The following is a 17,382-nucleotide window of genomic DNA, read 5'->3' as shown; positions in this document are numbered from 1 at the left end:
TTTTGGGGGTTCCCCCCCCCTTTTTTTTTTGCCAGTCCTGGGGCTTGGACTCAAGGCCTGAGTACTGTCCCTGGCTTCTTTTTGCTCAAGGCTAGCACTCTACCACTTGAGCCATAGCACAACTTCTGGCCTTTTCTATATATATGGTGCTGAGGAATTGAACCCCCAGGTCTTCATGTATGCTAGGCAAGCACTTTACCACTAGGCCTCATTCCCACCTCACCCCCCTTCTTAAGAAATGAAAAAGGTTAACTTTAAAAGATGAAGGAGTTGAAGATGGTCCACCAGATTGTAGATGTACAGTACAGATCACCCACTTCTGTCAAGCTAGGGGAAAGTTCTAAGAATGGTATAACTTGTTTTACCAGCTTCTGTTTGCAGAAATTAGATTGGCAGATTTAAGTGCCTTAAAAGTATCCATTTAGTCAAAGAGAAAAAGAACAGAGCCCTGTGAAAAGAAGAAAACTAGGTAGCTTTAGTAGACAAAGGAAAGTGTTTCCTACACTTCTACAAAGCCCATTTATATCAAAATACCAGTTAAAAATGTTTTCTAATATTATAATATCAAGTGTAGGAAATGCTGCTACCTTTAAAAAAGGAATCCAACCATAAATTGATTATTTGAATTAGTGAAAATAGCAGGCAAAGCACTTGCTCATATACCAATTTCTTTTTAGACCAGTAAATCCTTTCATTTATTCTCCTTCTCCCCTCTTCCTTCATACCTTCTGTGTTTGCTTTTCCTTTCAGTGAGGTGGGAAGTACGAATCTCAGGCACATGAACACACATGTCAACTTTCTAGTACAGTAGGTGCTATGACAGAGTCTACATAAAGTGCAGGGGAACCTGGAAATACACTTGAAATATAGAAGCTCTTGAAAGTCTAACAAAGTTTTAAGAAGACTGTACAAATACTCATTACAAAAAACTCATCTTACAAAAAACTCATTTCAGTCTCACTCATAGAAAGGAGTCCGTAAACACCATTTGTTACTGATACAGCCTGAACTCTCAGCAAACCCAGAGAACTTACCACTTGAAATCCAAGGCAGAGGTTCAGGTTGCGGGTTCTAGCATCAGCTTTTATACAGGGTTGTTGGTCGAGTGGTCCTCCTGCTTCGGTGTGCTGTTTTACTTATCTACCCAGTAGATATGAGCAACTATGATGCTTCAAGCAAAACAATCTGTATTTTAACCTTAACAGCTTTCCTACTGTTGTTATGTACTATTTCCTTTTATTTTCATGGTAAGAGGAAGTAGAAGTCCATTTTGCAGAAAAATGCTGAAGGCAGACTGACTTGGAATTTTATTGATTCACCAAAAATGCTGTGAGGTCAGATACAGGGGAGATGGTCCAGTTTCTGCCCTTGAGGAATTACTTCATTGAGGGATTTGAACTTACTATTGTTCACCCTAGGCATTGCATGAGCGTCAAAGAAGCTCCATTTCTACTTAGAGCCATCTTTCCTATGAAAGGAATGAGAAGATGGTATGGCTACTCTTCAGCCCACATTTATTCCACACATACTAACCATCGATTTTAAGTTTAAAAAATACATGGAAAATTTTATTCCATCCACATGTGGCCAGCCTGTGTGATAATAGTGATTGTTTTCAGTGGCAAGGATATGGAATCATAGCCACATTGCGTCCATTCCAGTGTGCCATAAAGTCAGGAAGGATGTTACTTCACAAAATATAGTGCCACTTTCTGACATCATCTCTGCATTTATTATGGCTAAGTTGTATATCCCAGCTGCCTGAAACATGGCATGGTTTGTCTCTGCTGGTGAACAGTGCTGTTGCTGTGCCTCACAAGGGAGGAGAGCTGAGGGAATAACAGAACAGGCAAACAGAAACAGTTTAAACATTCATATTTTTTTTCCAGTGAAAAATGGATCTACCAAGAACCTGGCAATGGAAATTGAGGCTTCTGCGAGACAGCGATGGTCCAGACAGTTGCAGAGAATTATGCATTGACAGCACTGATGGGTTGTTGGATGATTGGGGTGTTGTTGGCAGCTGGAGTTTATTTCTTTGAAAATTATTTAAACTGGAAACTTTGTTTGGGGTCAAAAAATGAATTTTGTAGCCTCTTGGTTAATTGACTTGCAAGGCCCCTTTTCTCGTTTTAGCAACTCCTTTTTGCACCTGATCAGTATAGCTCATACTAAGCTTCAGCTTCTAGTGTGCTTAATTCTGTAAGCTATAACTTTGTTAGTGTGATAGAACCCAAGCATCACCTGTGTCAGCCACCACCCTGGAGCTCGTAAGTGAAACATCACTAGAATGTGTTGCAGCATACCATCTAGCCGAGGAGAACTTATCCTCAGCCTCCCTCACTTGTCCACTCTTGTCTTTGGGATTTGTATATAATTTACTCCTCTTAAAGGCAATTTTTATACTTAGAAAACTCACAAGAAGATGTTTTGTGAAAAGACTAAGTACTTTCAATTACTGTGTCTTACATTCAGTTCTGCAAATCAACAGCTCCACATTGATCAGTACTGACCAAATTAAGTATCTTCTGTAATATGTGCCTCCTTCTTAGCCCACTCTCATTACCCCACAGAGATGTTGTGATGACCAGTTTGATGCCGTATTTTGATACATCCAAAAATAACTGAAGGGGGAAAAATCTTGGAACAATTTGTTATTCAAATGTATATGTATGTATTTGTATATGTACATGGTTTAATTTATACCTTATGGCAGCTCACATGTTGACATTAAAGTTTGCTAATTTTATTAGCATTTTTGCAGTTATGGAACTGCAACATAACTAAAAGTAAAGGATTATTACATCTGTATTGCATCTGTGTATTCAATGTTTAAAAAACAATAATAAAGTGGATGTTAATGAAATTCATTTTTAGTTTACAGTTGGAATAAGTTTTAGACCAAAAAGAAATCAGAAGCATTAAAGAGACTTAGAATTAGACATATGAAATGATTATTAAATAAGCATAGGAGAAATTTATAGCACATACACAAAACCTGGGATAAAAGAGAACCCAAAGACAAAGCCTGAAAGACGATTGGTATAAAAAAATACTAGTAGGAATGTGGCTCATATAAACTAATAAGGCCTTAAAATTCAAGAAGTATATTTACTCTAAAACAACTTCAGATTTCAAAGAGTTTATACAATTGCATTGTTTACCGTATCATTTAGGAAACTAAATTATGTTCTAAGGGTTTCCAATTGAATCCAAAAAAAGGATTGTGTGTTAACTGAAACTGGGAAGAATAGGAAGAATTGAATCAAATGTGCCACAGAGTAATGGGAAAAAGGCTGAGGAACACACAAGGAACATGTGATCTGGATATGAGGGTGAGAGGAATTCCTTGACAGTAAAATCTGTTATGTCGATAGGCTCATTTCCAAGAGAAGTGTTGAGTTGCATCCCTTCTAGAATTTGAATTAAAATCTAAACAAAACTCAAAGAAACTGTCCTGTACTTCTGTACTTTCCACTAGCCAGGAGAAAGAAAACAGGAAAGAAAAACACCAGCCTGCATGACCTGATGCAACCTCACCATCTTTTTTCCCTAGAATTCTATACTTTTCAGTTATGGGTTTTCTTTTCTTTTCTTTTCTTTTTTTTTCTTTTTTTTCTGTCAATATGATGTACAAAGGGTTACAGTTACATACTTAAGGTAGTGAGTACATTTCTTGTCAAACTTGTTACCCCCCTCCTCATTTTTCTCCCACCTTCCCTCCTCCCCAACTCCCTCCCTGTCATCTTTTTTTTTTTAACTTTCTCAAGGATGGACATCATCATTCTAATCTACAACGCTTATGAACTCTGAACATTAACAATACAATTTCTTCCAGGTCAGGTGATGTGTACATTTCTCTCTTTTTTTCTGAATAATTACTTATTTATTGTCAAAGTGATGTACTGAGGGGACATTTCTTTTTGCTTAGTATAATCTGTTCCCTCTTTTTCTCTCATTTCTTCCCTCTCCCCACTGCTTTTGAGTTGCTTAGTTTGCTTTCATTCATGTCCATTGAAGCTGTTCAGCTCCCTCTACTGTATTTTCTTTTCTTCACCTGCTTTCCACTCCCCCCACCTTCCCACATGTGCACTTGTATACACCATATGTGAGGTAAGGAATATAGAGTCCTTTAGATACTATAAGACTAATTAAGGAGAGGTCTTTTGTTTCCTTGTCTTTAGAGTTCTTTTCAGTCTGTATATTATTTTAAGTACAAATGAAGTAGTGCTTGGGTTTTAACTTTTTGGTGCATTTCTCCCAAGGCTGTCCTTTTTTGGTCTCACTGTGGATTGGTATCTTGGGTCCTTTTTGCTTTGTCATGTCTCTTTGCAGTTTGGTGCTAACACCTGCATATCAGGAAGACCATGTGCCCTTTGTCTCTGTGTTCTTTGGCTTGTTTCGCTCAACATGATTTGTTCTAGTCCTGTCCATTTCCCTGGGAATGCCATTATTTTATCCTCTCTAATGGCTGTGTAGAATTCCATTGTATGTAGATACCACATTTTTTGATTCATTCATCTGTAGTGGGGCATCTGGGTTGTTTCCATATCTTGGCTATTGTGAACAGTGCAGCAGTGTACATGGAAATGCAGGTGTCCTTGTCGAATCCTGGATCCTGTGGCCCAGGGTATATGCCTAAGATGGGGGGGTATGGCTGGTTCATAGGGTATGTAGTTACTGGCATTTCTTTTGTTTGTTTGGTTTTTTGGGGGGAGTGCTGGCTTTTTTTTGGCCAGTCCTGGGGCTTGGGACTCAGGGCCTGAGCACTGTCCATGGCTTCTTTTGCTCAAGGTTAGCACTCTTCCTCTTGAGCCACAGCACCACTTCCGGCTTTTTCTGTGTATGTGGTACTGAGGAATTGAACCCAGGGCTTCATGCATGCTAGGCAAGCACTCTACCCCTAAGCCACATTCCCAGCCCCAGGCATTTCTTTCTTTTCTTTTCTTTTTTTTTTTTTTTTTTGTCTTTTCTTTTTTGGTACTGGGGATCGAACCCAGGACGTTGCACTTGTGAGGCAAGCGCTTTGCCACTGAGCTACATCCCAGCCTCTCCCCCACCCCCCACCCCCAGGCATTTCTTAAGAAAGAATTTAACTAGCAAATTTACCTAAATATAACTATCAGTTCATTTGATAGATGTACACATTCATTCCTACAAGATTTATAATAAGTATATATTTTAGTAGATAACTGTCAAAGACTTGAAGGGGGTAAAATTTGAATAATTCACTGAGAGTCCTAGAAGTTTGTAGTATTAAAACCCAGCTTCTTTTTAAAGGCCTTTTGGATTCCTGACAAATTCTAATGAGTAAGCAAACTCCCTGACCCATGTTAAGTTCAACATCCTGCATTTTGTTCCTGAATCCCGTATTAAAGAGGGAAGATCTCCACCTGGCCTTTATTTTTTAAACAATGACTTCAAAGAGAAAATGTAGCTTTTCATAATTTCTAATTATTACATATGGGCTTAATAGCCATAAATTACAGTAAACAGCTTGCACCTGTTCCTATTATAAATAGGAATTAAGGAGAGTTAGAATAATATTTAAGATTCTAAAGCACAGTTGAGCCATTGAGCCAATTGTTTCCTGTAGCAAATAGTGGGATTCTGATTTCATGAAGTATAATAAAAATTATGCACACAACTACACTACTATTAGTTTCTTTGTACATTTTGTGTATTTAGGTTGACATTTGTTGTACCTAATTTCATAATGCTCAGCTCACTACCTCTTTACCTGGTTTGCTACTAGACTTAATTAAAGGTGCTGTGTACAGATGATAGTATACTTGAATCATACCTATTATACTAAATCATAGCTATTATACTAAAATATGTTAAATTTATTTTCAAGTAGGTATTAATGTGCCTTTTTTGTTCTCAAGTACTGGGGAGTGCTCAAACCCAGAAACTTGAATATGCTAAACTTAAAACCACTGATCTTAAGTTGTGAGCTCTAGAATTATACCACAAGTTTTAACACTGCATCTCATAAATGCATCTTTGCTTGTAAACGTTCCTAGTTGATTATCCTTCATTCTTCACTTGCAAGTGTCAGAAACCTAAGCTCATATTAGCAGGAATGGCAGTTTAACACTGCTTTGGGGGATTATGACCATGATTATATCTGGATGCCCTAAAAAAATTATCTTGCCATCCCCCACACTTGGCTCTGATTTTGTTTTGTTGCATGTTTCCCAGATGGATTTTGTCTTCCAGGAAGAGCTCTCTGGGGCATTCTCTTTGAAGTGAGAAGTGGGTATGATAGCCGTGGACAGTTTCAGCTTGCTTACTTCATCACACATAACCTGCCTGCTTGAAACATTCATTCTTTGAGTATCAGTGCCTTTCTACAATGTATTTTCATTTTGATCATTGAAAACTACAAACATATATGTACATGTAATTTAAAATGAACTATTTTGTAAACAAGTTTTCCATACTGAGGTGTAGTATAGTGAAACTGCCATATCTAAGAACCAAATAAGTCTGGGCATGTGACTCATGCCTGTAATCATAGCTGCTCAGGATGTGGAGATTTGAAGTTCAAAGCCAGCCCAGGCAGGAAAGTCCATTTGACTCTTATTCCCAGTTAACCATCAGGAAGCCAGAAATGGGGCTGTGGCTGACGTGGTAGAGTATGAGCTTTGAGTGAAAGGCTAAGGGAAGATACCCAGGCCCTGAGTTCAAGACCTTGTACTGACAAAAAGAAGGAAGGAAGGGGCCCAAAGAAAAGAACCAAATAATCTTTAGCAGGCAAACTATATAACTACACTATTTCCAGTTTCATATTTTTACTGAATAAGATACCCAAACTCCTTAGTACCCTCCAGGACTTGGTGGACCTAGCATAATTTTTACAACTTTCTTTCTTCATCCTTGGCTGCTGATCTTACATGTACATGCTAACACTGATTTAGTATCATCATCCCCATTTTATGTTCAAGCAACTTCTCAGTGTCATACAGAGAATAAATAGCCGAACCAAGATTCAAACCAAGACAAGTTGGGCTTTTAAGGTTATTAACCCACTAGATTACATGGCCTCATTAGTGGCCTTTGTCCTACTCATGGTCCTTCCTGACTTCATGCTGTATTTCATAATGTGAAGAGTTCACTGCCACTTAAAAGTGAAAAAGCTGGGCACAGTTCAAACCAGCAAAGACAGGAAAATCTGTTGAAACTTATCTCTAATTAACCACCAGAAAGCCAAAAGTGGAGCAGAAAAGCTCAAGAACAGCACCCAGACCCTGAGTTCAAGCTCCAGGACTGACACAAGATAGCAATTTTAATAGTTTGTCATATTGTTATTATGAGAAAGTTGTTTGTTTTTAAAAGATTGCATAACTGGTGAGATTGCTTTTCATAAAGGCTTTTCAGTGATGAAAAGCTGGCTGTTTTTCCCAAAATGGTTAGCTCCTATCTTGAGTCTTTTATCCCTGTCACTTATATTCTCTAGCTTTGTGCATGTAAACTTCACTTACTTTGAAACTAGATTCTAATATTAATTCCCATTTCATTTGAGGGGCTCCATGCTATTCATATGTGGTCTTTTTCATTGTCCCTTGTAATTAGACACTGCTGAATTGAGCACTGCTCAGCACTTTGCAGCAGACCTCAGATAATGCGACTATTCAACACTGCCTAGTTGAGGGGATACAAGAGTGCCAACATAACTTGATGACTGTCAAATTGACATCATACTGAGCACCAGAAGGTTGATCTGATTGCAGCAGTTGCTCCTTGACAAGTGGTCAGGTTTGGAGGGTGGCTAGTACAGCTACATGGGAGAAGTCAAATTCCATGACCTGTTGGAAATGTTGGGAATGGTTTCAGAAGTGGAAATGGAAAGGTTGGAAGGAATCCATGAAAACACCAGCATAGACAAATAAAAATCCTTCCAAAATGTAAGTTTTCGTTTCAGACAGTGGAAGCAAAGTGGCCATGCTATAAAGTATACAAGCAAGAAGAAAACTGAACCATGTGATTCTTTTTTTAAGGGAAATTTCTTGTCTCCTTTAGATCATGTAGAGATTAACACAAGTTCATTTTTCCTAGGTTTCAGCTAAGCACTTCAGGTTATTCTCACTGAAGAAATTGTCACATACCACCTCTTGGTATCTTGATTTCTTTTGGCTCTTTCAGTAGTTGATTCCAGCTTAAGTCCATATGGTCTAAATCTGTGGTGCAAAGTCTGTCCCTGAAGTCCAATAACTTATTTTTGCTAGAGCCCTGTGGTCCTGATTTTTTGACTGCTGCTCTGTGTTCCTAAAGAAAAAATAGTAAGAGTCCAGTCTGTGTTTTGAAGTATTGAGATGGGGGGAGGGTGCTTTTGGAGCCTTGGCCAGTGTAAAAGAGACGGCAACTTTTTCCATGTTCCTGACAGATTGGACGCTGTTTTTTCACATTCTTTGCTTCAGATCTCTCCCTGGAAAGGTTGGTCAGTTGTTCAGCCAATATCCTTGGCCTCTGCAGCTATTGCAGCTTAGAAGGCTGTAATCATTTCTGCCATATTTGAACCCTCACAAACAAAACATCTAAGCACCGGAAATGGAAAAGTTGAAGTGGTGAAGAAAAGCCAAGAGAGAGCAGGCATGCTTTCCTCCAGGTAATGGACTCTAAAAAAGGAAGCTACTGTTTGTGGCTGACCTGTATGGACAGTGAAATGGAAAGAATGCTCTTTTGTACTTTGTGGAGTGGCAAGGAGAGCAGTTGTGAAGTGTTGTTCGATTATTTTTTAAGTAGCACTTCTGTCCCCCCAAGTAGCTTGTTGGCACCTTAGGAGTGAGAAGGAAAGCAGGTTAATTAGCAGGTTAGTTTAGCTCATCAAATAATACTTCATGCCAGGCTCTGGTAGCTCATGCCTGTTATTCTAGCTACTCATAATGCTGAGATCTGAGGATCATGATTCAAAGCCAGCCCAAGCAGGAATGTCCAAGATTCTCCTATCTACTAAGAAGCCAGAAATGGAGTTGTGGCTCAGCTGATAGACTGCTAACCTTGAAGGGGGAAAAGGGACTTTATAATATTCTATGATCTCCTTTAGTTCTGTTTATTTATCCAAAGGTTAGTAATTAATCTGAAAGGATCCTTAGGCCAACTGATGATGGAAGCCTAAACTATGTTAAAGAGAATAATAAAGATCTACGGTTACATCCCATCATATACCCCACACACACGTTCTTTCAGATAACAAAACCTGGAGTCTCTGGGAAACTGCTAGTTCCCTGTGCTCTCAGCTAGTTTTGATGAGACTGAACCCTTCCCTAGCTCCTGGATGGATTTCATCAGCCTAAACCAATCACTTTCCCATTACTGTGATCACATTTGGCTCAAAGTTGTACAAGTTGGTTCAATCTAAGGGAATAGTAAAAATGTGAGAGAACAATCAAGACACAGATTCAGCTCTGCTTTATAGATATGTCTTGAAATGGAATAACCTGCTTTTACATATGATATAGAGGTCATGGCTGTGGAAGCTAAATGAGACTAGGTTAAGCCAAGCCATGTATCCCCATATAGCACATCAGTCAAAACCAACTTTTTTTTTATCAGCTCCAGCAGAATTTGATAACCAGGAAATTAAATATGGCAATAATCCAGAGGCAATGAATAGCCTTTGAATTATAGAGTTTGGTGAATCAAAACAGAAGAATCTCAGTATTCTAAACTAGAACATTAATGTATTAGTTATGTAATTACTGTGGCTGAATATCTAACACAGAGGTTAAAGGAAGGATGATTTAGTTCAGTCTTGGTTGCAGAGGTTTCAATCCATGGGCTCTGGGCCACATGTGCCTGGACAGGTCATCATGGCAATGGGAGCAGATGGTAGAAAACTGTTTACTTCATGTTACAGGAAGCAGAAACAGGGACAGGATGCTGCAAGGATAATATCCACAGTAACTACTTCCTACAGCTAGTTCCCACCTCCTAAAGTTTTCAGAACCTCCCAAAAGAGTGCCAATATCTAGGGATCAAGATATAGGGATTTCTTTCCTAAACTAAAAATTGAAAAGATTAGATAGGTTTACAGAAGAAATTATCTTAACTTCCTTTATGAACACTTTCTGGAAATTGCATACCTCACTGCCACTTAACATTTCATGAGAAAGTCTTGGGCCATGTGGAAGTGGATTATATTACAGATATGCTTTACTAAAAATTGTGGATCATCTAAAATAAAACTGACTTCTCTTAATCTAAAAATGGTTATTAGTTGTATATGTCTTCTCAAGGCTGTCCAGTTTTCTCAAGCGTCAACCAAGTAAACAAAATAGTACATATTTCAGAAACTTAAGCATAGCACAAGATTGGACTGACAGTGTGCATGATTCAGGTGGTACAGTTCCTGTCTACCAAGTGCCATTAAAAAGAAAAAGCACTGGTATTCACTAGACACTAGTTGAAAATGAACTATACAACTTGTGGGGAGGGATGGGGAGGGAAAAACTGAGAGGCAGCAAGGGAAGGGGTGATGTCCAAAAACAAATGTACTAATCATCTGACATATAACTGTAACTCCTCTGTACATCTACATAATAACAATTTAAAAAATTTTAAAGAATTCCAGGAAATTTTTATATATAAAATATATACACATGTTAAGAACTTGGCACATAAACCCTCTGTAACATGTAGGATAATTGATTTCAAATCTATTTATACATAAGTTACAAAAATGGAGAATTAAATTAGGCTTTCAAGGCTGCCCATCATGACCGTATTTAGTTTGGGCAATTGCTGTCCTGAAGTTCCTTGAGGATTCTCACTGAAATTTCCCCCTTCTTTGGTATTGGAAGGAGTAGGGCTTTGAAAGGGTCAGAAAAGAGCTTTCATGAAAAGACATGTAGAATCTAGCTAGAGACATTTCCTTCACAAACAGGCTGAACACAGGGATGGAATCTCTAAGATGTGTCCCTTCAGTTAGAAAACACAGTAAAATGTCACCTCCCTACGGAGCACAGTATTTCTAATCTTGCCAACTAAAGGTGTTTCAATGGACTAACGGACATAGGAAAGAAGACTGCTTGGAAATGAAGTGGTCTATGAGCTGTTTTTGGTTCCCAGTGCACTCTTTCCCAATCACTGACTTGTCATCACAACTAAACACATTTGTTTTTTCTTGTAAAGAAGTTGCTGGGTGCATGTGCCTGGGCAGGCAAATTTTCCAAAGATCAAACACTGACTGGGCTTGCTACTGTTGGGCAATGGTGGCCTCCTCTGATCTAAGGATTATTTGTAGGAAGGAGAGTTTTTTAAAAATTAAATCCAAGGTTTTTAATACCTAGCCTTCTTTCTTACAACATCTGTAGTTTCAGCTAGTTTCTCCTTTTTTCTTTGTTAAAAATTTTCAAGTAAGGGCTGGGAATATGGCCTAGTGGCAAGAGCGCTTGCCTCCTACACATGAAGCTCTCGGTTCGATTCCCCAGCACCACATATATGGAAAACAGCCAGAAGGGGTGCTGTGGCTCAGGTGGCAGAGTGCTAGTCTTGAGCGGGAAGAAGCCAGGGACAGTGCTCAGGCCCTGAGTCCAAGGCCCAGGACTGGCCAAAAAAAAAAAGAAAAAAGAAAAATTTCAAGTAAAATATTTTTATTTCTTCATCAATAAAAAAAAATCAATGCTTAGATATATACCTATGATCCAAATTATAATAACTCCCACAGATTCTCAGATTCTTTTTTTAGTAAACCTATGATTTACACAAACTCTTCTCGTCACTGCTTTGTGCATTCAAAAGTGCCTTATTGACTTATTGAGCCGAATGTAGTGGTTTACACTTACAATTCTAGCTACGCAATAGGCTGAAATTTGAATATCTGCCAGCCAAAGGCAGGTAGATTCAAAAAGACTCTAATCTCCAATTAACTAGCACAAAGTTGAGATGAAGGAATGGACTTAAGCACAGCTTTGAGTAGAAAAGGCCAAGCAAGAGAGCAGCAGGTCCTGAGTTCAAGCCCCAGCACAGGCACTGATGCTAAAATGTGCTTGAGACAGAAGAACAGACATTTCATTTGCTTGGAGAATTTTCGATTACTTAGTGAATCATTCATCTTTACGCATTCAAAGAGGTGTGTGTGTGTGTGTGTATGTGTGTGTGTGTGTGTGTGTGTGTGTGTGTGTTTTCTCTTTGCCCACGCGGAGATGGTGCTTGTTGGGCTCCTCGGGTTTTTGTTTGGCTTTTTCCATTTGCACAAGGTCACATTGAGAGCTCTTCCTCTCTTAGGAGAGCTGTACATTCATCACTTAGCCGGCCTCCCCTTTCCTCCGGTTGGAATCACACATCCCTTCCTGAGGTATTAACATTTTTCCATTTCTTCTTTGCTCCCTCCTTTCTTTTAATAACTCTGGGAGACAGGGAGGCACCTTGTAAAGTTAATTTCCTCTGAAGCTTTCAAAGCAAAGGCATCTCTCAGTCCAGACACCACCACCCCACTCCACCCCTCAGCGACACACACACACCCCTCCTTGCTGCCTTAGTCACTCTGGGTTGATCCCGCCACCTACCCAACACGCAGCTCCATCTCAGGGGCACAATGAATTGCTCTGCTCAGCTTGGTCTGAGGGTGGGGTCCGTATATGAGAAGAATCTCCTCCCTCATTTATCTAATGGGTTTCTTCCTCCCCATTCTTTACTTCCTAACTGTGCCCCCCTCCCAGTTGTGCCCTCTTTCACTGCTTCTTCCTGGTACTTTCAGGACTCAGGAGCTGGCTGGCTGCCTGTACCAGGATGGCATTTCCTCTTCAAAGGTCTGTGGCTGCAGCCACCCAGCTCTCCTAAGCACACAAACCTTTGGAATTGCTGTGGCTTTGCTGCCTGTCTCCTTGGAAAGCAAGTGTAGTTTTTTGCTGTTTTTTTTTTTTTTTAAACACCCCTTTGGTTTCTTGGGGCAAAGCTTTTCTCCATCCTATTTTATTTATGTGAATACAATCTGTGGCTTTTGAATGTTTGCTTTTGAATGTTTGTGTTAATGGACATAGCTGAAAGCGTTTCCTCTTACCCCAGAGGGCCCAGCACAACGCTGGGCCAGGCTGTTCAGCCCTGGCAAACGCTTGTCCCAAGAGGAACAAGTCACCAGCCAAGGAAGTCTGGAGGCTCAGAGAGGAATTCACTGAGGCCTCATGGGCAGCAGTGGTCAGAGCTAGGACTGAGCCGCAAAGCTCAACGATTCCTTTGATTAGTAGGAAGGGCCAGACCGGAGGCATTGAAATTTCTGTAAATATATTTTTTTAATTGTGCATATATTTACCAAAATTTGGCGTGTTTCCTAGCAGCTGGGGTGTCTGATCTTTTCCTCGAATTGCCAGTCTTTTAAGGCCCTTTTACAGTATCCTGCTTCAGAATTTGGATAATCTTGGAATCATTTTTTTTTCTGGTTTTGATTTTCTTAATTGTTATTTTAAAGTGATGTACAAAGGGGTTACAGTTACATAAGTCAGGTAATGAGTACATTTCTTTTTGTGTAATATCACTCCTTCCCTCACTCCCAGTTTTTCCCTCCCATTCCCACCACAGGTTGTATAGTTCATTTTCAACATAGTAAGTACCACTGCTGCATTTGTTCACCCTTTGTCCCACCATTTCTGTGTCCCTATAGAAAAATGGTACCATATCTGTCTTTGGAATGGCAGGGTGGGGGGGTGCAGAAATGGAATCATTTTTCTATAGGCAGCATGTCATCTGAAATTGGCAAGGTCCTAGGTCAGCTTATTAACGTGTTCTTGGTACATTTCTTTTCTCATCTTTTTCCCTGCTAACTAATGATATCTTGCATGGAAACGGGAAAACCCACCAAATTTGCACAGTCTTTTAACATCCAGTAACTGGATAAGCTAACCTTAGAGTACTAAATGAAAGCAGAAGGGCAGGTGAGACCCAAGAGGAGGGTGTGATGGGAGTGGGGTCCTCAGATTTTTTTCTGAGAATGCAGTGAGACTCAGGCCTGAGCTGTCTCTTGAGAGTGGCTGCTGCCAACCCAAATCTGAGTCCCTTACAACAGCTATGCTGTCTTGGGTCAAGTGGCTCCGGAAACTTGTAAGCCTTTGAACCGAAGATAAGGGGGCTGTCATGGACAATTTGTTTCAGGATCTGGATATGCTGAGGAACAACTGTCCCTAAAAACGGTGATAATGAGAAGCACAGCAAGCTGAGACTATGGTGGATCAACTAGGAATGTGAAATCCGTTGTTCCCCATTCAATAAAGCAATTGGTGGTTATTAAAGACCATAGAGAAGATGAATTGATATAGGGTTTCACAGAATACAGAAGGGTTTTATTGTTGTTTTTGGTCTTCATTTTTCTTTTTATTTTTTGGCCAGTCCTGGGGCTTGAACTCAGGGCCTGAGCACTGTCCCTGGCTTCCTTTTGCTCAAGGCTAGCACTCTGCCACTTGAGCCACAGCGCCACTTCTTGGCCGCTTTCTGTATATGTGGTGCTGGGGAATTGAACCCAGGGCCTCATGTATACGAGGCAAACACTCATGCCACTAGGCCATATCCCCAGCCCTGGTCTTCATTTTTTTTCAGTTTGGTTTGATTTTGGTGATGATATTGGATCAACTACATTTTTTGTTTTGTTTTGTTTTGTTTTGTTTTTTAGCCAGTCCTGGAGCTTGGACTCAGGGCCTGAGCACTATCCCTGGCTTCTTTTTGCTCAAGGCTAGCACTCTGCTACTTGAGCCACAGTGCCAGTTCTGGCCATTTTCTGTATATATGGTGCTAGGGAATTGAACCGAGGGCCTCATGTATGAGGCAAACACTCTTGCCACTAGGCCATATTCCCAACCCTGTTGTGTGTGTGCATGTGTGTGCGCGCGCGCGCGTGTGTGTGTGTGTGTGTGTGTGTGTGTGTGTGTGTGTGTGTTTGGGGGGGGGGGGCTGGTCCTGGTGCTTGAACTCAGGGCCTGAGTTCTATCCCAGAGCTTTTATACTCAAGGCTTGTGCTCTTCCACTTTGAGCCACATTGCCATTTCCAACTTCCTAGTAGTTAATGGGAGATAAGAGTCTTATGGACTTTCTTGCCCAGGCTGGCTTTGAACTGGGATCCTCAGATCTCAGCCACCTGAGTAGCTAGGATTACAGATGTAAGCCACCAACACTCAGCCAAATCCATTTCTTAAGAGGAATGATCCAAGGTTATTTCATTTAAACTCTTGAGTTTAATGAAGATGACTCTGCTAATTTATATTCTGCTTGGGCAATGTTTGCTAACTCTTTGGCCTTGTAATGACTGATGGTTCCACATTCTGGGTCTCTCCTATAAAATTCAGACACCATACTACATATGCAACATGAGAATCTCACAAGTGCTCAGTGTGACTCAATGTTAATTCATTCCTTTTTCCACCTGCCCTCTTGGCAGGACCTTCCTGGTTTCCCGTCAGAGTCAACATTCATCCAATTGCTCTAGGCAGAAATATCAGGCTTATCCTCATCTCTGTCCCATGCCACCATCTCCTATTCTTTGTACCACATGAATGTCTCTGTATTTTGTCCACATTGATTTATCTTTCTACCACCAAAGTAACATAGATTACCATCTTTTCTCATCTACTGTTGGGGCTCAGAAAACAATAGCAAAATGCCAAAAAGGCCCTAGCACCCCGATCAGACTCAAGATCCTTCTAGTTACCCTTTGTTTTTCTCCATGCCAGCACAAAGAAAAGCTTTCTGCAAAGTCCCTTTATTACTCAACCAGATCTACCAAAAGAGAAACCCAGGGTTGGGGATATAGCCTAGTGGCAAGAGTGCCTGCCTCGGATACACGAGGCCCTAGGTTCGATTCCCCAGCGCCACATATGCAGAAAACGGCCAGAAGCGGCGCTGTGGCTCAAGTGGCAGAGTGCTAGCCTTGAGCGGGAAGAAGCCAGGGACAGTGCTCAGGCCCTGAGTCCAAGGCCCAGGACTGGCCAAAAAAAAAAAAAAGAGAAACCCAATTGTCTTCAGAAGTCTTTACACTGAAATTTTAGCCTTTTTTTTTTTTTTTCTGCCCTGGGGCTTGAACTCAGGGCCTGAGCACTGTCCCGGCTTCCTTTTGCTCAAAGCTAGCAAGCTACCTCTTGAGCCACACATCACTTCTGGCTTTTTCGGTATATATGGTGCTGAGGAATCGGATCCAGGGCTTCGTGTATATGAGGCAAGCATTCTAACACAAGGCTATTCCCAGCCCCCTGAAATTTCATTAACCAGAGAAGACTAAACTCATGTCACAGGAAGAAAGACTAAAATCTTTTAAAACACCTGGACAGACTTTTGTCACACATCCTTGTCCTCTACTTTGGTCCCATTCAGTATTCCAAAAGAGTCATCTGTCCATTCTGTAACCAAAAAGACTTTGTACCAGTCCAAGCCCACTGAGTTTTCTAAAAACCATATACTATACCCCTTAAATTTTGCTGTATTCTTCATTCTTCACCTGTTTTCCTGTAGAAAAAAAAAGGAAGGAGTAAGGTATTCATGGTTATAAATAATGCTGAGCTAGAGGTAAATCATATTCCTGTGATTTTTCACCCTTTTGCACATTAACAAACATGTATGCTTTTCCTGCTAGTTGGTGTGTTTATTGTCTTTTTTTTTCTAGTGACTTCTTCAGAGAGCAGACAAAAATTTTCCTCCATCCCTATACTAACTGCAACGCTGTTCTCTTACAGTCTTTTGACCTCTATTCCTATTACCTTGAAGCCCATTTTCTATACAACAATTTGCATAACAAATCTGCAGTATTATCTGATTGTGGTTCTTGAATAGCTTTGAATAGCTTTCTGTTGGTTTTCAGATAAGATCTAAATAGGAGCTACCACCTGTGTATTCCTTCCACTCAGGGCAGGGGCCACTGGTGGCAGTGTCTCTGTCTTTCCACATCACTACTGCTTTCTCAGCACCTAGGATAATGTCTATGGCAGGTTTTCTCTCTATAGTCATTATATATGTTATATCGTGGTTGTATGTGTTATAAATAAATAGATATCTATATATTCCTGTGGGGGTGTTATCTAGTGGTTATGTATGTGTGAATGAATGAGTGAGTACGCAGAACTTCTGTGCCTTTGAAGATCAATAACAGGAGAATGACCAAAGAATAAAGGTCAAAATGGAAAGTTCTTATAAGGAGTTATTAGTCGAAGACAATTTTTTGTGGGTATATGTCCCAGGCTTGAACTTAGGGCCTCATGCTCCTACTTGGCTTTTCTTTACTCTTTCCCTCCCTCCCTCCTTCATTCTCTCTCTTTCTCTCTCTCTCCCTCCCTCTCTCTCTTTCTCTCTCCCTCTCCCTCTTTTTTCTCTTTTTCTTTCTCTCTTTCTTTATCTCTCTCTTTCTCCCTTTCTCTATTTCTTTCTTTCTACCTTCCTTCCTCCTTCCTTCCTTTCTTTCCTTTT

At 40.3% G+C, this 17,382-nt stretch overlaps 1 protein-coding gene across 1 annotated transcript in view; it reads left to right on the top strand.

The window, feature by feature from the left end:
• The window catches only part of Znhit6 (zinc finger HIT-type containing 6), a 46,423-nt gene extending 43,612 nt beyond the window's left edge, over positions 1-2,811 (top strand). Inside the window, exon 10 of the mRNA XM_048351693.1 lies at positions 1,890-2,811. Coding sequence (XP_048207650.1) covers positions 1,890-1,981 — 92 coding nt within the window. The 3' untranslated portion in view covers positions 1,982-2,811. The remainder of the gene's footprint in view (positions 1-1,889) is intronic.
• The last annotated feature ends 14,571 nt before the right edge of the window (positions 2,812-17,382 follow it).

The sequence above is a fragment of the Perognathus longimembris genome, chromosome 7 (assembly GCF_023159225.1).
Source record: "Perognathus longimembris pacificus isolate PPM17 chromosome 7, ASM2315922v1, whole genome shotgun sequence".
Lineage (NCBI taxonomy): Eukaryota > Metazoa > Chordata > Mammalia > Rodentia > Heteromyidae > Perognathus > Perognathus longimembris.
This window is presented reverse-complemented; position numbering and strand designations above follow the sequence as displayed.